At 41.6% G+C, this 21,121-nt stretch overlaps 1 protein-coding gene and 1 long non-coding RNA gene across 2 annotated transcripts in view; one reads left to right on the top strand and one right to left on the bottom strand.

Annotated features, from left to right (window-relative positions):
• meis1b (Meis homeobox 1 b) overlaps positions 1 to 14,103 on the bottom strand; it is a 77,340-nt gene extending 63,237 nt beyond the window's left edge. The window contains exons 1-6 of the mRNA XM_005733714.1: positions 13,396 to 14,103; positions 11,448 to 11,668; positions 10,220 to 10,361; positions 9,855 to 9,905; positions 9,239 to 9,289; positions 7,952 to 8,095 (exon numbers count right to left, since the gene is read on the bottom strand). Of these exons, the coding sequence (XP_005733771.1) occupies positions 7,952 to 8,095; positions 9,239 to 9,289; positions 9,855 to 9,905; positions 10,220 to 10,361; positions 11,448 to 11,668; positions 13,396 to 13,407 (621 nt within the window). The 5' untranslated portion in view covers positions 13,408 to 14,103. The remainder of the gene's footprint in view (positions 1 to 7,951; positions 8,096 to 9,238; positions 9,290 to 9,854; positions 9,906 to 10,219; positions 10,362 to 11,447; positions 11,669 to 13,395) is intronic.
• A 65-nt stretch (positions 14,104 to 14,168) lies between these two features.
• Positions 14,169 to 20,050, top strand: LOC102205160 (uncharacterized). The gene is made up of 3 exons (XR_311746.2): positions 14,169 to 14,422; positions 15,986 to 16,279; positions 19,001 to 20,050. It is a non-coding gene; the product is annotated as an uncharacterized LOC102205160 (long non-coding RNA).
• The last annotated feature ends 1,071 nt before the right edge of the window (positions 20,051 to 21,121 follow it).

The following is a 21,121-nucleotide window of genomic DNA, read 5'->3' as shown; positions in this document are numbered from 1 at the left end:
TCTCTCTCTCTCTCACACACTCACGCACACACACACACACACACACACACACACACACACACACACACACACACACACACACACACACAAACAATATTGTCCACAGATGCAGGCAGACAAAAAAATAGAGGAGTCAAGTTTTCTCCCATATATACAGGTCTGATGCTTACAAACAGACATACACTGTGCATGCAGCCTGCAAAGAAAACACAGAAATCTCACCCTGCCTCATACAAAGCTGCTGCATACTATTGAAACTAAACCAGATGTTACTTCTTATCTCTGAGTGCCTCTGAAAAGCAACATTAGCGCTGAGGACAGGAGAGAAAGAGACTTCAGAATAGAAGGAAATGGAATCTAATGTGTTATCACACACAGTTTGCTATCACAAAAAAACAACGCAACAAACAAAACACACGCAGACAAACACTTATCGAGCCTCCTCTACCGCCCGCATGAGCCTATCTTTGCTCGGTGAAATCAAATGAAGGAGATATCAAGGGGCAATGTGGTGTTTGCATCACGCTTTTAGGGCTTTGCGACGAAATGACTGATAGAAACCCACACGGAGGAAGCAAGGAAGGAGACGAGAGGAGCACACTGGGGAACAACTGGTTTCAATTGGGACACTACAATTGGCTCGGCCGCAGCAAGAGGGTTTCAAGTTGAGTTTAGCATTATAAAAAGGCAGACACTAATTCATGACTCAGGTTTGTTTTAAACAAAATATAGAAGGAATAGAATAACAGAAAAGAAAAGAAAAGTCAGCAAATTCAACACATTTGGGGCCTGTTAGAGCTCTTTTGATGTTCCTGGGCTATGAAATTATATTCCAGTGCTTACATGGACAATATAATTGTTGTTTTCCAAATTAGGCTTTGAGGCTTTGCAATAAAGAGGGGAGTCACTGCACAAAGGCATGACTAGGATGGCGACTGGTTAGATAAACGCTGATTTTAACAGGGATAAGATACCAAAAAGATCCCTTCTCCACCTCTTACAAATTCTTTTTTGCCGACCGTAGAACATTGAAAAATGAAACACCCGTGCATGACCAAGTTAACTCCAGAGAACATCAGAAGTGAGGTAATCCAGACCACATGCTCAGCGAGCAAAAACTTAACTCCGGCTTTTGCCATTTTTTTTTCAAAAGTGAAGCATTTAAAATATGAGCAGAACTTGTTTATTCAGAGCGCAATGAAAAAGAATAGTACAGTACCCCAGGGATGTCGAACAGCAAGTATTAAAAACCCAAGAGCCTCAGCTTGCAAAAAGGATATTTTTCCCCCCCATGTTCTTTTTTTGTTAATTCTATAACAAATTCCATTTGAAAATATAATTAGAAAGTGGAGGGGGAAATGGCAAACTACTGCATTAGCTGTAATTGAACAAAAGAGCGCTTTGCCTGCTGGGAGGTGGCCACTGAGGCCCCACGGGAAACGGGGCGGGGCTGAGACAGGACCTGGTGGCATCTCCGCGGGGATGAGGAGTTTATTTATAATCGCAGGCCGCGCTTGGATGGAAAGGGCCTAGCACTGATCTAACACACAATTATTGCACACATGGCTGAAAACACACAACCAACAAACACTCGTAGCAGTGCGCACAGGTCATGCAGTGCATTTGCACACACACCCAGTCACAAGTAAATTTTTTTTGATCACTTGGTTTATGTGCACACACACACACACACTCACAAACACGCTTTTCATTTACCTTATACAAACACATCACATCGCTGCCATACCCACAGCCTCTATTTAACAAAAGCACACACCTTGACCGCAAGACACAGGGAAACAAAACAATACACACCCTGTGCCAGCAAGACTACGGCACACAATAAAGATCTTCACCTTCAAAATATGGGGTATGTAAATTTTCAAGATGAATAGATGCATAAATAGAAAGCTTGAGGTAGTGGAAAGAAGGAGAAACTTGTCCTTCTGCACACATAGCAGCACGCTTGATTTATTCTGTCCCTTAATGAGCCGCCATAGTCTCTCACTACCTCTCCGTTCCCCTCTCTTTAACTCTTCCCTTTACCCACCGTCTCCTGTGCAGGATGCACATTAATTCAATGCTTAATTGTTTAGTAAATTCAATTTTCCACATTCTATTCTGCCTATCTTTAGGTAAAGTTCTTAAATCTGTGCCGCCAAGCTGTGGGAACCCTGTTTTTGAGCCATGCATACCTTTTTTTTTTCATTACCATTTTTCTTCCCTACACCACCCTAATTCGCCATGAAAAGATTTTCCTTGCTGGAAATTCTGATTCCACTATGATCGGTGAGGCATTCCAATCCAATGCATTCTCATTGTGCCGCGTCTTAGATGCAAGAGGGGCTTCCCTTTCTGGCTGTGCCAGGCCCCATATCATACAAGCACTCATGCAAGAAATGTTGCTTTGCCAATTCATTTGCAATAATAAAGAAAATGGTTAAGGTTGTTGTGCTTTGCCCCCCCACCTGCGCTTCTCCCTTTCTTCACTCTGAAATATCTTTTGTGATGATATGGATATTTACTTTTCACTCTGTGCCAGTGAGCGTGCGGAAATAATCATATGTGCATACTTACAGGCACAGACATAAATATCCAAATAACCCCCCACACATACACTCTTCACTGGTGGTACATCTGAATCAAAGATGACAGTTGAGCTACTCCATCCCCCAGAATTCTTTGGTGCATCTACTCTCTGTGGTAGTTTTCTTTAACACCATTTTTGACCTTTGCAACAGCACTGCTTTCTCAAGTTGAAACCGGCGAGAATGCCATGTGTTGCAGCAGCAAGATGGCATGCAATAACTCCAGACACATTCTGCCACTCAGCTGAATGCTGGTGGGAAAGCTGTAAGTGAAAGGGGCTGAAAGGCCAGCTATTGTAAACTCTTGTTTACTTTGCTTTTCACTGTAACTAGATAAAGCAGGATCTGCCTCTCTGATAACCTGCCAGGCAAGTGCTTGCCCGACTACTTCGGTTTTCTGTGCTCTCTCCACCCCTCTCCTCCCCTTGTTGCAATATTACTGCTTCCAAAATGAAAAGAGGGGCTGATAATGGTATGCGTGTGGAAAAAAAAAAGGGGGGGTGTAGAGAGAAAAGACCCCTCACTCCCTCCCATTCTGTTCAACACTCCCCCTTCCTCCCTAACTCTTCACAATAGACAAAGAAAGAAGAAATAACCTTATAATTGCTAAAGGGGTGAGGGAGAAAACTGGATTTGGTCTCTTGAGTAAGTAAAGTATGCTACACTCAATAGCCGTCAGGTACTCTTCAAACGGCTTTTTAAAACCGGTGGGTTAACCTCATAGAGACAACCAAAGATAATTACATGTTTAAGATAATTACCAGAGCTTTCAAAGTCCATTTAGATGACACTCGTGGAAACTGACAAACTGATTTCCCTTCCTCTGTGGCCTCTTCTACTGCAGCTCTTACTATAGACTCCTTGGTTACCCTCTATGAGCTGAAATCCAAACAAAAACATTAGCTCAAGTGCTTTCCCCTCTCCACGCCATCGAACCCCAAACAAAGCAATGGAAAGGTGGGCATTATTAGTTAACGACACGTTTTGCTGTGGTTTCTTCGTTAGCCTAGCCTGACTTGGAGCCACTGCGCTGGGATGTTCTCGGTGGATTCCTTGGAGACGGGTTGTTTGTGATGGTGGCCATTGTCAGAGGCTTGCAGGGGGTTAAGGGGGAGAGGAACTTTCCATTAGCTAAGTACACATGTGTTAAGCCAGGTTATTGTTTACTTAGCCAAAGAAACCACAGCAGGCCTCAGGGACAGACATGGCCGCCCATCATAAGTAACAGCAGACACAAACCAAAAACTTTATTTGTAACTGGGAAATTCTGACTATCATAGTGTGTCTGTGACACAGTGAGGCCGCACTAAGCACTAGTTTTAAAAACAACTCCTAAATCAACTTTAACAAAAAAAGGCCATAACACCAAAATAAAAAAAATAAAAAAACATATGCACTTTAGATGTGTGAAAAAAATTATGAAGGCATGAGAGAGGCTCCTGACATTCTAGTTCTTTGAAGTTACTTCAGTCTTGAGTTGCTCAATCATAATCACCCCTACTTGCTATTCCACCACAATTATAAAGAGGCTAAGAAACACACAAGTCACGTGGTCACCTCTTTGTATCACTTGTTGAATCCCCAACAGCCGCCCTGCATTCACTACCGAATGGAAGAAAAGGGGGAGTTTAGGCAAAGGGGGAGTAGAGGAGAGAAGGGGTGAGTGGGGGTCAAACCTCTCTTCTATTCAACTACAAAAGCTGCTATTACCAACAATCACTACAATGATTCAAAAGTTTGTATTAAGAACAGCAGTGTGCCACTGTAGGAGAGAGAGGGGGATGAAAAAAAACAGAGCGAGTGTGTGCGCCTGTTAAGTCGGGTGAAACTCGATCCATACTTCAACGAGAAGCGGATAGATTAGCGATAGCGGTGTACTGATTAGGAAAATAGTGGCTGACCCTGGCAGTCATGGTTTCCATTGAGCTAGGAGTGGGGAGGGAGCAGGGGTCACTCTTTGACCGCCAGAGTTACCTAAACCAACACTGCTGGGTCTCACTGACCTGGAAACCCGTACTTGTATGGCATAACAGTGCCAATTGTTGGGAAAAAGATACCGCGATAGCGCTATCAGGAGCAAATTCTTACACAGTGACCACAACACAAAGCTCAAACAAGCCGGGTTTGTTTAGAAAAGATTGTGCAGGTTAGAAGCACAACAGCAACGGGTCCCTAATGTATACTGTAGATGTTATTTCAGATTGCAGCCAATTTCACCTTATTTTCACATTATTTCAACTTCTCAGGAAAAGACTCAGCATTCATAATCAAAGAAAAAGTCAGGCAGTAAATATTTTTAAAAGGAAATTTCAATTATTTCCAGTCCCACTTCAGCCTGCATAGCTCAATCAAGTAGAGGAGCTCTTGAGATTTGTAGTGAGTCCTCATCACTATTAGTACTGTTGTCCTCTACAGCAGAAAGCCTGGGCCCTCAGAGTTCATTAGCAAATTGCTACACCCCTCCCCATACGCTCTGTGCAATTAAAGGCAAATGTGTAAATGACGTACAGCAGCGCAGAAATACCTCCCCACTTCTTTAGACTGAGGTGAACGTGTGTGCCAGGCAAATAGGGACACAATCAGCAGAGTAACTCTTGCCATATTTTCACAGCAAGAAGAAGATTGAGACAGACGCGGCAATATTCGCGATCACATTAAAGGCCTTCACGAAATTAACTTCTTGTGTTTTTTATGTCTGCATACTGATTAGCTCAAAGTAGATCTAATGGGGCAAAAACATTCAGCTCAAAGGGAGGAAATCAACGTGAATGTGGTGGAAAGCTCTCCAGAGACCAGCGAGGAAAGAGTTAAGAAAGTCCAACTGGTGCTAACCAGTCATTCCACTCACATAGCACCTGAGGGGGGTGCTGCATTTATCAAGCCAGTCTGAACACACACACACACACGCGTGCGCACACAGCAGCACACGCACAAATACACACATATATATATACACGCACAGAGCTTGTGCCTGCGCACACACACCCACACCGAAAGACACACACAAACATAGGAGGGTATGCCCAAACTGGCTGGGCTGCATTCACAAGCCAGTGCAGAGCCTCTGACTTTTTCACCTTTCAGCTATGCTCTGCTTTCTTTTGAAAGAGGCGCTCAGTGTCCTTTCATATTTCCTCACATAGGCAGGAAAACAAAAAAAGGAAAAAAAAATGTAAAGACATGTAAAGAATATTCAGAAAAATCACTGTTATGACGCAAGGGTACATAATGCAGCAAGAAAGTCAGCGTTGTTGAATTGTTGAGTTTAATAAATTCAAAGTAGTTTTTTCCTCTGACATTTTTTTCCTCTGCTACAGTCGCCTCACTGGAATAAATTGGTTTATGAATAAATGAGCCTGCTTTCTCCATCTTGTTAACATTGTTCTTTTGTGCAAATTCTCAGCATTTTTTTCCAGTCCACTTCAACTTTATGCCCGAGGGCATATATTAAAAATACATATGGAAAGAGATAATGCACACACAATGCAAATCCGTTAAGGATGTCACCACCTAACAACTGCAGATAAGATGCCACACAAAAATAGCCCATAAAAAATTTTAAAAAATATATATTCTGCCACAAGTAAGTCATGAAGTGCAGTGCCATTGGATTGACAATGTAAGTATTCAGCGGTGAGAGGCATGCACCCTCTGCCTGTTTGGATATGCTCATTTACACACAGACTGCTCTTGTGGACAGTCTCCACATTAGGCCATCCTACCAGAACATCAGCCCATCCCTCAGTATTACAAATCTGTCAAAAAAGTTTGCTCTGTGTTTTAATACAAACTGTGCCTGTAGGTCATTTTTTACGATTCTTTCAGTGTAAACATAAGCTTGTATGGTTTTGGCCTGAATTGGCTATATGTAGGCAACCATCATTATATTAAAATAGGCCACGTCTTCATCTTACAGTCAATTAAAGATCTGCATCAGTGCCGCAAGCACAACATCATTTTCTTCATATACCTAGAATCCCAAGGGTTTTAACACACTATTTCAATATCTATATACCATAAGGCTTCATTCCATGTTCTGACCTATCTATAAAAAATTTGACAACTGAATCCCTGAGAGAATACAACAAGCTGTTTAAAGAGACACTTAAAAGCACAAGTGGTGTCTGTGTTATTTAATTCTGTTCCTGGATTAAATGAAGTATTATCTTCTGGGTGATCTTTCTCATTTCCATAATCAGACATAAGGGCCAGGGATGGAGTAGTGCATGCGCAGCAGAGTGAGGCTCTTCCCAGTTGGGCCCCAATCGGCTCCCAGTCCTCCCATTCAGCACAGAACATAAAAGCCGCTGGCTGTCTCTCTCTTCTGAGACCAGCCACTCAACCATATGGAAGTCCGCGGATTTAAATTATTTAGCCTAATCGCTTCATTACTTTTTATGTCGGACTATCCAACTAATCCCTTTAATTTGGACACTTGATTCCCCCTCCCCCGCGCTGTCTATAGGTTATTGCCGCCACACTCCGAAGTAATTTCTTAAAACTCTGGTATAACTTAGCGAAACGTTCATGCAGCCCGCTTTCCTGCATACAGGGCGTGAGCTATTAATGGCCGCAAGTCCAGATTTGCATAGTTATAATGATCGGTTGCTGTTATCATTATTTAACGGCAGTGTAAGGACCATTAGGGTCATGCCTGTGCGCACACTACAATGTCCCCGGAGTGCAAACAGTCAGTGAAGCACATAATGAAGGCTGTGGTTATCTCTGATATCTGCACAAAAGGAAACACTTCTTAATCTACCTTTAATGCCCCCTGCTTCTATAGCTTTCGAAAATAAACCGTCTTATTGGCGCTGAATCTGTGCGCTCTGAGCGAAACAAAAGAGGGGGAGAGGAGGGGTCTCGATAAGCAGTGTGCACTCATGTCTAAGGAAAAATACTGACAAGACGCGAAATGAACCGTGAACTCTAGCTACAGTGGAGAAACCAAGGCATCTAAACCACAGTGTGCAGCCCATGCTGCTGCTGCTCTCTTCTGGGCTGCAAAACAGAGAGGAGCTGATAAGGCTTTAGGTTCAAAAAGAGAAAGAGAGAAGAGCGGGAGAAATGGAGAGAGGAACTAAATTAAAATCGACATGGAACAGGTCAAGTTTATGGCGATGCTTTTTCAAGCTAATCTTCCCAGGTCGGTTCCGGGTTCAAGTCTTAATGGGCCAATAATAGCAACATTATTCCGATTTTTCTTTTCTTTTTTCATTCCGAAGGATGGAATGGAAACCGTCTTTAATCATATGCAAATAGCAGCGCAGCACAGTAGTGACCCAGAATAGCTAAATGGCCAGCAGGGAGAACGCGCGCGCACACACACACGCACACACACACGCGCAGATGGAGAGATGTACCTGATCAAGGGCCACCGATCTCGTGATTTCCTCACTGTCTGATTTGGAACCGCCCTCCCTGTCGTCTATGACCAAGTCGATGGGCATCTTGCCTTTCAAGCAGCTGATGTACCGGTGACAGAAATTATCACACAGCTCGTGCACCTAAAGGGAGAAAGAAGGCAGAGGTGTTACACACTCACCCAAACTACACGACAGTGCCATGCGCAACCACGACACCGATTCGACGCGCAAAAGTGCCCCGAAGACTTTTTGTGCATTTTGACACAGCTAAAAATTACATTTGTGAATCTGTATTTAAACGTTATAGACGTATATATAAACTTTCTTTTAAACTTATGTTTACGGGTTTATATTAACTTATTGTTAATTTTCTTTCGTCTGTAAAAACTGAAAGATCACTTTGGATTCAGGGTAAGGTTCCCGCGCCTTTTGTGGCAGTGGACTGTCCTGCATGGAATAGTCAACTTCATTTTTTTTCTCCTCTCAAAATAGAGATATCGTCGAAAATTGACAGTGACAAGAGGGCTCTGAGGCTACAACGCACTCAACACCCGTGTTAAATTCATCATCAGTGCCCTGGGTTGTGGCCATTAGAGGAGGGTGACCCGCTTGACTGACATTTAAGGTAAACTGTTTAATTTCATCAACTTATTATATTATCACTGCCAATGTGACGCATCCGACTGCTTGAGAAACAAACAGAAAAAGGATAAACGCATGCGCAAAAAATGCTACTTCAAACTTTATTTAGGCTACTGAGTTTATATGTACAGAATATATAGCTTTCCGTAGAGAAGCAAGATCTGTAGGGAAAGAAGTGCATGCACGGAGATAAGTTTAAAAACGAAAACTTTTTAACAGTTTTGATTATGTTTGAGAATGTCAACGTTTAGGCTAAAGTTGGCTTTAGAGGCTATCGCAGTCCATCTGAAACGAAGACAAATCAGAGTTTTACACCCACTACTGCCTCTATCCACAGATGGTTGCCTGGGGCCTTTTGCCCTCCACAAAGAATCATTTTTTTAAACCCGCAAAATTCGCCTATATGTTTCACCTTGCACGCAATTTCTGCCAGCATTAAACTTCATTAAAACATGGGAGAGACTGGGCACAGAGATATCTGTTCCAGTTGTAACAGCTTGCGTCGTGATTAAACGCGGAAGAGAAATGGCCCCATGATTGATTTTGACGCTAATTATAACCGACTAGCAAAAATACATTTATGCAAATACAGCCCATAGGTCTGAAGTGGCACAGTGGACAGAAATGGCGAGAGAATATTACCTTCTCCAGCTCCAGAAGATGAAATCGTAAAACTTGAATGGCTTGAATCATCTGAAAAATTAAAATAACAATAAAAAATGAGCTGTTCACATCTCTTGATATTAAACAGACGCGTTTTTCTCAATACAAGTAACTGTAGATGAGGAAAATATTCATGTGAATGGATTTTATGTGGAACTGATATTAAACTTGGATGTTATTGCAATATGGAGAGCAGGCGTACAGTACAGACTGAAGCTGCAATAAGCCTCAGAGTCAGAGATCTATTAGTCACCAACTAGTCGAGGGGAAGCGTTACTCTAACATTACATTTAAAGTATCAAACTGAACAAAGTGGAAAGACTGAATAGAATAAGTTTCCAGGCAGGGTTCAAAGGTGTGTGACAGCTGTCTGACAGCAGCCCTTCATCTGCAGATACAACCGGGGGCCATCATGATATCAAACAGCCCAAAAAAAGGGATATCAGCTGCAATCCTGCTTTAACTTTTCAGCACCACGTGGCTGCCTGACACAGATGAAAAGCCCGCCACATCCAAACAACAGCTGGCATATTCAAAAATGCAGTACGAAAATGCAGAAAATGTCATTTGTGCAATAATAAAATATAGAGCTTACCAGATTATCCAATTCTGGATTCGATGAAAATAAAGGTTTTTCTGCCCGAATCTAAAACCCAAAACATTTCTTTATAAAATATATGAATAGAAAACGTCACACTGATATTTTTAATATATAATGTAATATTAAATTCACATACACGCATTAAACGGAACACTAGTTACTTCTTCGCAAAGACAGTGCACAATATGAAATTAGAACATTGTAAAAATCGCGTTAATTTGAATGGTAGATGTCTCTTTAATTCATTTCAGTGCAGAATTAAGTGTAAGCACAAAAGCCAGAATTGCACATTTCGGACTGTCAGGTGAGAGCTCACGCTGCTCGAGCATGCAGATTAAGAAGAGTCAAAGTTTCCTGACCTGTTTTGCAAACACTGCTATGTCTTCATTGAAAGATTCCGATGAACAAACGTCTCCTCCCGCCACCCCGGGCTCTCTGGGGGTGCAAGTCGCTAATTCACATTTCTCAAAAATCAGTGCAAGCAAGGGGAACAGGGGGTGCCTGGGAACACACACAATAGCAAATGTCACCAGAGAGAACAGCGCCGGGGTCAAGACTACTCCAGGCTAGATTTAGCCAGCCATGGTACTCTTCAACAACTCACCCATGGGGACTGCTGCTGCTGCAGCCCATGCTATTATATTATGCAGAGGCTCGGAGAAAGGCTTCAAACAGCGGACAGACTTTTGTGATTAAATCTAGGCGCGCCTAATAGCATAAAAGCTTTAGAGTCTGTCAAACAATTTCTTGCACAGGTCTCCGTTTGCATCACAGGCGTGTGTTTGTTTGGCAAAGAAAAAGAAAGAAAAAAAAACTCGACGGTTAAATGTGCACACATTTATTATTTATTGCTCAAGTCCTTAGAATAAATATGTGCAGCCTGGTAATGCGGAGGTGAACGCGCTACCTGAAGTTGTGCCACTGTGGCAAAAGGTGGTAAAACTGCAACTGGCCTGAAAACGCTCTTCTTAGATTTTAATAAACTCACGTAAATTAATAAATGATTTTCTTTGAACAGTTTTTTTTTATTTGCTGAAGCTTTGCAAATTAATACAATTAATTCAAAATGTTAAAAAGCAGAATCTATTTTTATTTGTACTTTTTTTTACTTTTAATAAACGGCAGAGCTTTAAATGGAATATAAGCGGGAAAACTTGGGGGTGGAAAAGGCTCTGCGTATAGGTGAGCTTGTTTCAGAAATATTCAAGTCAAAAAATAATTGGAACAACGGGAGATTGGCGAGTCTTCCAAGTACAAAAAATATTGCTATATCTTTCACCCAATAGAAACACGCAACAGACATGACTGGACTGAAAAGTACAACACTCCAAATTATGCCAAAAAATAAAAGAGCAGGAGAAGCCCGCTTAGCCTCTCTCCTCCCCAGCGCCTCTGCATCAGTTTGGGTTCCAGTGTGTCTTAAACTCTTCACCGGGACAGATTGCTGTCCCTGGCATCGAGCCTGTGTTTTCTTTTGTACTAGGCTGATTTTGCACCCACTTGCCCACCCCAGCTGGCCCCTCCAGGCCTGGATACACGCCTGCCCGACAGAGTGAGTTTCCCCACGGAACGAAGGCGTGCACCTACCCGTATATAGCGTCTTTATCTCTCTTGAGAGCGTCGTTAACGGAGGAGCCCATACTAGGAGGCATGGTGTTGGTGTGGGCGGTGTGCGGGTACTGGTGAGTGTGCATCTGGGGACCGTGGTTGAGGTGAACCGCCTGCATGGACCGGGCGCCGTGCGGGTCTCCGTACATGGTGGTCGGGATGCCCACACCGTCCATCCCGTAGTGGGGCAAGTCTTCGTACTGCACACAACAAACACCCGGGTCAACAGTGAATATAGACGTACAAGACTATATTAGACTGATTAAAACTTTAGTGTAAAAACAGCGAAGTGTAAAAGTGAGTAGCAGGCGAAGTAACACTTGTAGTGTTGTTGTTTTTTTTCTTCTAAGAAAAAGTTCGGTCAAACTGAAGAAATAATTTAATTAATTTTACAAAATTAAGAACGTGTTTTTAAAAAAATCCAAATTTTTCAGGTACACATACGCTTAGCTGCCCTTTTAAAAATAAATGTTCTTAAAAATTGAGGAGGGGAGAAAAACAAACAAATGTAAAGCAAAAGAGAGACAAATTCACGTCTGTGTTTTTGATTTTATAATCAGAGAAAGTTTTAAAGACTTGAGTCTAAAACTGAGTCGTCTCCAGTAAGAAAACTGCACTGATAATTCTGAAGTGCAAGCTAGTTTTTGTTCTCGTCTCATTCCCAGTGACCCTTGAAGCCCGGAGGAAAAACACATATGAATTATTCAATATGTTCGAAATTACTGGGAGTACAAAAACTGTAGCAGCACGGCTCGGTTATTATTATCGCCATTAACCAGGCGGTTGTTGGGCTTTAACACCATAAACCCGGAGTCCTGTGTTGTCACAGTGTACAACAACAAAAGTCTTAAAGTTGTTAATTGCGGCGTTTCTCATTTTAAAGGCTCGTAACTGTGCAGCATGTTCTTACTTATCAAGCACGCTATGATTAGTGCAAACAAAACTAAACAACACAAGTCGCGTGCTGTTTTTCATGTTGTTAACCGAAGGTGAATATTCAAACTTTTTTCATGCGTCGCTTTTGAGTGAATTTACCACCCAGCCTTTACGTTTTGGTTTGTAACTACTCAGAAATGTTGCTTCTGGTCTGAGAAAGGTCAAATTAAGCAACTTATTTGAGGTTTGCTTTTTTCATATACAAGAAAATATGCTTGAAATATTAATGACGTTCTTTTAGACGTGACAAACAAGTGCCGGTGGAAGAGTAAAATGCATTATCACTTAAGGCTGAGCATGTCGAGCCTAAAGGCAAAGAGGTGCAAACCCCAGCGTGGTGTAGCCCCAGTGCCAAATTCTGCAGCTAAATGTGTCCAGTGTCCCTAACATCCCCGCTTTTACGCTGTTTATTATCCGTGTGAAGAGTCAGCTGCTGCTCTAAAGAAAAGAAGTCCCTGGATTGTGCGAATCAGAGCGTTTGTCATCACCTCGTTATTAGGGAAAAAGTGCCTTACTTGCTCGAGGCTTATTTTTTGCATATTTAAACACATTCTACGACGTGCCGTCGATTGACGAACAACCGACGGAATTTTTATTTTGATCGTAAATACTCGATAAGTAAGCTTGATGGAGCAGTCAACAGAGAAAAGTAGAGATTTGTTTTGCCTCCATGCCCTCCCCCATTTTGCTTCCAGTAACTGGCCTGTCATAACTAATCTAAAAAACACAGCCAATGTGAGATATGATCACGCTCCCAGTGTCTCTCACTGGGCCGGTTTGTGGGACAAACGAGAGCGACCGTGCGTAATACCGGGCCAAAAACACGCCAAACATGAAACCGTCCCTCCGTGTGTCAGAAAGACGACAGAAACTTTCGCCGCGAATGTGTGTCCGTGTGGGTATGTGTGTCATTAAGCCACGTTACAGCGCAGCATAGCATTCAAGCGCAGCAGACTTGGAGAAACTTTTTAGGGGGGATTGCCCTACGTACCCGTTGCGCCATAACCCTCCTCACTCCCTGATCGTCCTTTCACTTTAGGTAAATCCCCTCTGCGGCCAGGGTGGAGACGAAATAAAGAAAGAAAATCCAAATAAATGAGAAGATGTTTCAGCCAAAATCCCGTTTGCCTTTTCTTTTTTTCCACGGAACGATGAAGCCAGCTCCCGCTTTCTGTGCAAGTTTAGCCCAGGCGCGGCAAATAGGTCCTCGGCTATCCTCGGGGCAGCAGCACCGGGCTCCTTTTCCAAAACCAGGATGAAAATAAAAAAGCCCCTCAAACAAAACTGGCGACTCTCATGGCTTTTTGCCACTCCGCCTGTCAGTCAAAACGCGAGGGCTTGTCAAAAGTACCGGATGAATGATGGTCCGACGTGCGTCTCCACGGGATCGGCACCACCTAAATGTTAATGGTCACAATCACAGTTAAAAAATGAAGCAGCTCTCCCCTCGTTTTCTTTGATCACTCTCGGCTCCCGGCTTGATTTTCTTATGCAAAAGCGTCTAGAGGAGATCAAGAGGAGGTGGGGTGATAATTCTGGCTTAGGCTTTCTTAAAGGAGCCACGATCGATGCTGTGCGCGTGTATGCGTCTGCATGTGTGTGAGTGCGTGTGTATGCGTGAGCCGCCTGCCCGTTTGTGTACAATGGATGTGTGTGTTGAGCTGAGGAGGAGCGGAGGATCTGGACCAGACTGCCGAAACCCGGAAGTAGTGGTGGCCATAACAGGTCGCGTCTCTTACACAACGCACCGGGCTGCAGCAAGTCGTGCGGAGAGGAGGGGGGGGTGGGAGGACCCTGTGAGCCCAGCCAGCCAGCCGCACTGCGAGCTGGAACAACACTAAACACAGAATATTCATCTATGACTTCGACTTCATGTCTCATCCTCACAAACTGACTTTATTCTGCAGTCTGGAAAACACGTGAATTCGGAACTGACACGTCCAGCACCCACTTCTCTTCTTATAGTTTGTAAACGAGTTACTGAACCAACTTTCTACTCTGAAGTGAGCTGTTCTCAGGTACGTTATTAAGAGCCTGTAAGTTAATAATATTTTTATAATGAAAGAAAATGAGCTGTAGAATAAAATAAGTCGAGCTCATCCCAGTAATGTTGCAGTCAACCGAAGCCTCTGAGAGGCTGTCATCATTCTTTATGCATGAAATCCACTGCAGCCAAACATCCAGTTTTGCAGGTTTTCGGCCTTGCAGCTCGACTTCTGTGCAGTCGATTTGCTTCCCGTGTTTGATTTTATAACTGAAAGACTAGAAGCAAACAACATATAAAAACCTTGGAGAAATTGTCCAGTCTAAATAGAAAGAACAACAAAGCAACTTTAAACACGTCATTTGGAACATTTATACTTATTTTAAAAGTTGGTTGCTTTTCAAACGAAAGCAGCTTAATTACTCCGGATGTTGATGAGAGTCGTCATGAGAAAAGGGGATACTGAAATTAGTATATAAAACATTAAAGTCGTCGTCAAAGCATCTTTTATGTCTAAATAACAGTAAACGTTATCCACTTTTCTCCCCCACAGTAGTGCCGAATGGGTCGCTCCAGTCAGCCCGGGCTGTCCAATGGCAGGGAGGCAAAGAGATGGGAGCCCCCTATTGGCTCCCCACATGATCGATCCCGAGCTGATTGATCGGTTTTAGGCCACATTGGCGAGGAGGTGCAAAACAAAACGTCGGCCGCGGATACATAACACACACTTTACGCTTCTGTCAGCTTATACAGTGCGCAATTTAGCCAAAACTCAAAATATCTGACCAAGACACCCCCTTTCCTCTCTACCTTTCCATTTACCCCCCTACCAAACACACACAAATTTTCACATCTCCAACTTAATTACGTCCCTCTAAACGCACTTACACTTTCACTTAACTTTCCCTAACCAAACAGAACTACTCCTAAGATATGATAATGTCTCTCCTCTCGGAGTCCTTATTAATTTAACTTTTGTCTTTTTTATAATGAAGCGTTCACTTGAGTTTCACGATTTGCCGTACAGAGATTATAAAAGTTTGGTCAAATATTTATGAGCTTTAATATATGAAAGGGAACTTGGATTCTTGAGGAATTTCAGAAAAGTAATGATACCACTGAATAATGTCTGGGTATAAATTAACCAAATTGTTTGAATTTTCTATTTTATCTTATTATATATGATTCCTCACCGGGAGGAGAAGAACTACAAATCTTATTTAATTTAGCTGATATTTTTTAATTAAAAATGAACTTTGATTACCTATTTCTACATAAATATTAATGAGATATTCCGTGGCATATGAAGAAATATAATAAAAACGGATTAAGGTGGACATGATTAGTTTTAAGAGATAAGCTATTAGTTTTTTCCCCCTGAAGTTACAAAAGGATATTTGCAGATTTTGTCACTCTTTGTCACATGACGATGACCGACACAACTTTTTCATTTATTTTTCAGCCCATCACACGTGAATGGAGAGTGTCTAAAAGATCCATTTTATCTCCTGATTATGCTCATGAGGCGTTAAGGTGTTGCTGGTCTGTGACAGCCTGCTTTAAGTTTTTTCACCCCTCTTCTTTTTTCCCCGTGCAGTGCGTCCAGTCATCGATCATCTGCCCCGATGCCAGAAACGGTGTCATAATACGATAATGCGGCTTCACACATTCAGCGGTGATTCCTGTGGTAAAACCCGAGCGTTAGGATCCGATGGGACAGTTTTACAGGCATGAAATGACTATCAAAGGCTCCCGCAGTCTGGCCGCTGAGGCTTCGAGGCACGGACACAGGGAAGCCAGAAGGCACGGACTTTTACGCACAGAACACGGGATCAAATAATAAACTGTGCTGACTTGTTTTCGTCCACTTTGCTGATTTATTTATTTAATGGTGAGTAGAAGTTCTCATTTTCGCATTTTCTTCTTCATTTTACGGCAAAGCAAATAATTAGTTGTAAGAATGCCACATGAATATTCACGTTCAGTTATTACTAATTAAAGAGGATGTTGCGGTTAAAATCAGCTTTCAGCTAAATTTATATTTATTGGAATACAAAAGATTATAATGCAGCTCACCTACACGGAATTTTCGCGAGTCATTGGGAAGAAGTAAGGTTAAATCAACATGAAAGGGGGTCACATTAGCACTTGTTCACTTAAAAAAACTATAGCATTATAAAGCAATTAAGCTACGTCAATTAGCATCCATAAAAGCAAACTGGAGCTCCACTTTCTCTCTCCGAGCTGTTCCTTCGTTAGGGTCAGCGCATTTTGGTATCCTGAAAGAGAGCAGGGGGGCAAATACCGTCACTTCTGTTTAATCCGCTTTGCGATGACGATAATGCTTTGAGTCGTTTCAATAAAATCAGCAGGTATTACTTTCAAACCACTGAATGCAAATTGACAGCATGTTTGACTGCGGAAACAAATGAAAGCGTTGTTAGACGGCCTCTGCGTCTTGACTCGTGCAGAGTGAACACAAAGAGAAACTGCACACCTTATGCACTACAAACACACGCTATACTTAATTCGGTTAAAACTCAAAATGCAGAGAAGGAGTATCCAAAGTGTTTATTCCAAACTATGTCAAGTTAATCGCGATTATTTTTCGCTTTTTATGTAAATATGTAAAGAGAGAAAAATGACTAATTTGAATCTTAGCCTAATAAATAACAAACGAAACCCCTCCAGGTCAGAGATATGAATCATCGCTTGGCTCTTGGTGATCCCTTGTATCACTGCTTGTCTGTAGCTGTTTGAAAAAACAAGGAGCAACTGGCAGCCTGCGGAGTCAAACTGAGGTCAAACTTTTTGCAGCTCCGCAGCTTTGCGCCTAAACATGTTGGGATCTGCAAAAAGGCCATTGAGCCTCTCTGCTTTGTGTCACTGCTTCAGAACACAGACAGACCTGCTGCAAAGTTTTCACAGTTTATCTAATTTTATGAAACTACTAGTTTATTAACGCCTGTCAGAAAACCCAACAGGATACATTAGGGCGCAATTGGGTTCTGTGAGCTCGGGTTAGAAGCTATTCAGTCAGAAAAAGGCACTCATTTTTTTATACAAGTAAATCATTTATTTTGCTTATATCTGATTAAAACGTTAGTGCAACAAGAAATAATATGATGTAACATACAGGTATGACTCATTATAAAAAGGCTAATTTATTATACACACATTATCCAGCATCGTTTATAAAATACTGATCATATATGAAAGTGCAGCATTTGTTTTTATATGGTCTACAGTTCGTTTTAATCATTGTAAGCGTGTTTGGGCTGTGATTTATGTGAAAGCTTGGTGCTTTTCTTTCTAGAGTGACACTAATATGTTTGCAGTATAATTAAGGTGCCCAAACATCTTGGTAAATACTTTGGCTTAGGTAATGATATAAGCTTGACTTTGGTATGATCACAGTATTTAAACGATTCGCAATATTAATTTCATGAAATCAGCTCAGGGAGTATTCACTCCTGCTGGATCCTGCGCTTTGGCCCAAATGTTAATCTCAGCTGCTCTCGCCTCTCACACACATTAATGCTTAATCATTTGCGCCTTCTACCGGAGTTGTTGGAAATTACATGTGATGCAGAAGGACGGGAGGATTCCTGACCAGATCATTCAAATAACATACTAAAGTCGCGCAGCGTAAAGGCTCTATTAAATTCCACGCGTTCTTCTGTTGCACTGTGAGCACTTTATGGTCCAAACGTTGGACTAAAGGCAGAATAAAATTGTTTGACTCAATAAAGAAGTGACTTGTCATATTTCTTGTCATTATTTATGTGAATAACTTAATATGTTAATAAAATATATAACGGTGTGAGAAGGATTTTGGTGCGTTGTCACTGATTATAGAGTGGTTGTTTTATTTTAAGGTGGATTAGAAATGTTGATATTACATGAACCAGATCTGCTCATTTATTGTCAAAGTGTCACAGGTAACATTTTAAGAGAAACACTTTTCAAATAATGTCTTAAACATAACAAATCAACACTTTCAGTATTCAAACCTTAGATAAAATGTTGTGCAGAAATCACTCAGCTGTGTTTTTTAATAAACCGTCTACATCAAGATGTTACTAGGTGTAAGATTCTAATTTCAAAATGTAGAAAGATATTCAAAGCTTCATCAAATTTCAACACTAAGGGAACTGCTACTGCTTTCTCTATGAATTGCGTTGATGGCAATGCATAATTAATATTAGCATGTGGATTAATGATAAACAACTGCAAATGACTGATCAAGAACTGACACAACAGCACCTTGGATCTCACACTCAAACTGCATAACACTTATGGATACATAATGTGATAAACAGCTGTTTTCCTATACAGTGAGAAGTGTGTGAAAATAGATGCACTCTTACATATGGCATATAAACCTCTAAACATGTGCGTTCAAGTGCGCAAACACAGAGAGAACAGGTTCCTGTAATGCTGCCTGTCAATTTTCACATTGTGCCATTGGTCACCAGGTCAGCAGCTCCACTTTTACTCTGAAGGGCTGCAGAATCTGAATTAACACCACAGGCAGATAGAGAGCTCACCGCTCTATCACACACAGACACACCTCCTTAACTCTCTCCCTCTTTCTGTCTTTCCCTCTCAGCGTCTCTCTCAACCAGCCCTTCCAGCAGCATTTGTCACCGGCACTATTATTTCAGGTGTGCTAATGGTGTCGCAGACACTTTTGCAGAGAGAGGAAGAGACATGATGAAGTGAAAAAGGAGGACAGGAGAAACTGAAGAACAGGAGGAAAAGAGTATCATCGGCATCATCATCATCACTTGAACTCCCCACTCCCTGTAACCCAAAAAAATAAAAAATCCAGGGATGAATGATCTGAAAGGTGATCCATTCAGGGTTGGAGGGGTAAGGGTGGCTGCGGGTGGATGGGTGAGGATGAGCGGGGGCTTTTCTCACACCTCCCAGGGAGACTGTGAATTGATCAGCACCTAAGAGAGGGAGAAAGAGAGGGAGGGAGGGAAAGTGAGAAGAAAGGAGAGCGGCAAAGCAGAGAAATGAAGGATGACGATGAGAAGAGGGCGAGTGGAAAAAGCTGGGTGTTGGAGCTAAGCTATAAAACCAGGAGGGGGGAAAACAGAGTGATAGGAAGGGAGGAGTGAGGCAAGGCTGCAGAAGAGGTGTGAAGACTCATCTTTTTCTGGATGGGTGTGAGTTTAGGCCGGAGCAGAGAGAGGCCTGGGAGCACAGCATAGCCTAGTGGTAATAAACCAGGAAACCCCAGTAGAGAAACAGACAACATCAGCTATAAGGAAGCTATAAATTGTTTTTAAAATCAAAATATAGTATTCAGTCTGAGCTTGATATCTTTAAAGTTGATTGCTAGCTAGTTTACTCTTATATGGAAATCGGTTAAAAGGGACCGTTTCAGAAATTTTAGAAGTCATGTTTGTTTTTGTACATTTTATGAGATATTTAATTCATATAATACACATGTCAAGGGAAATTCCAGTCCCCTTGACATATTTTGTTTTAAATTGTATAAAACAGTATTGTGTCCATAGCATAAAATGCAGCGTATGGTAAAGGAAACAGTTGGGTAATCAATTTAATCTAAATAGGTTTCAGTATTGAACAGCATTACAGCAAATATACAGATGTTTTTCTCGGGCTTTGCAGCCAAATTGTACTTTTTAAAAATCTTTTCTTGTACAGCCGTTCCTCCAGATGATAGCCAGTTTCTTGCCACAGTGGCTGCTAGAATAGAAAAACCCTAACCACGGCCAGTGTTGGCTTGTGGCTGTTCTTTATCTCCCAGGCAGCAGTAAACACATGGTCACTACAAAATGCAGCTGTAACATTCACCACAAAACCACTGTGAAGTACTCATATCGTATGTCAATGAAGGTGATAAAAGCTGCAGCTTTCCACTTACCTCTTTGACATGGCCACCCAGTTAATAGCAAACCAATTCATTTCTTAACAAAGTGTTTTGCAAAGTGTTTCAGAATTAATTCTGAGAGATCCCTTTACTTTGTTTTATTGCAATTGCAAAATAAAAAATACGGCAATATAAAACTTTTCATATATAATGTAAAAATGTCAAATCAGAACAATACTTAAACCAACATCACATAAATATGAATAAATCTTGAATTTTATTTTGTCATCCTTTCCATTTTAAAGCATTTGATGTTTTCCTTATCACAGTTTTAATTAAGATAAAACATGGAGAGACATATGCAACAACTAGATACAACATCAATTTACAGTAGGCTGTATATAAATATCAAGTTTGTTTTTTTTAAAAAGTGTGGATTTCATTAGACTGTGATGCCTTCAGGTTCTGGCGTAACACCTTTCCAACAGTGAAAAAAGTTTATGCCCCACGCAACATAATTGTTAACTTTAGTTAAATATAGATACATTGTAATTTCCTTACAAAAGTTCTATTCATTCAACTGTGTTTTACTCCATAACTCCCCCAGGTCATCAATAGCACCCTGCAGTGGCCCTTTGCCCCCAAAAGAGGGCCCACCCCACAGTTTGAGAGCCACTAGCTTACAAGACATATTGTCAATATGCCAATGATCGTTATGACTTGGACTTCAAAATAATTTCACATTTGTTAGGAAAATGTTGAGATGAAATGTAGAGCAAATATTTGGCATAACAGGTCAGACGTGTGCACTCCAGTTCAGCAGCAGGGCACTCGTTCATCCCTGCAGCAGCGAATCAGATTACTAAACATACTGATTGACTGCAG

This window comes from Pundamilia nyererei, unplaced genomic scaffold (genome assembly GCF_000239375.1).
Source record: "Pundamilia nyererei isolate P.nyererei 1_Seehausen unplaced genomic scaffold, PunNye1.0 scaffold00054, whole genome shotgun sequence".
NCBI lineage: Eukaryota > Metazoa > Chordata > Actinopteri > Cichliformes > Cichlidae > Pundamilia > Pundamilia nyererei.
This window is presented reverse-complemented; position numbering and strand designations above follow the sequence as displayed.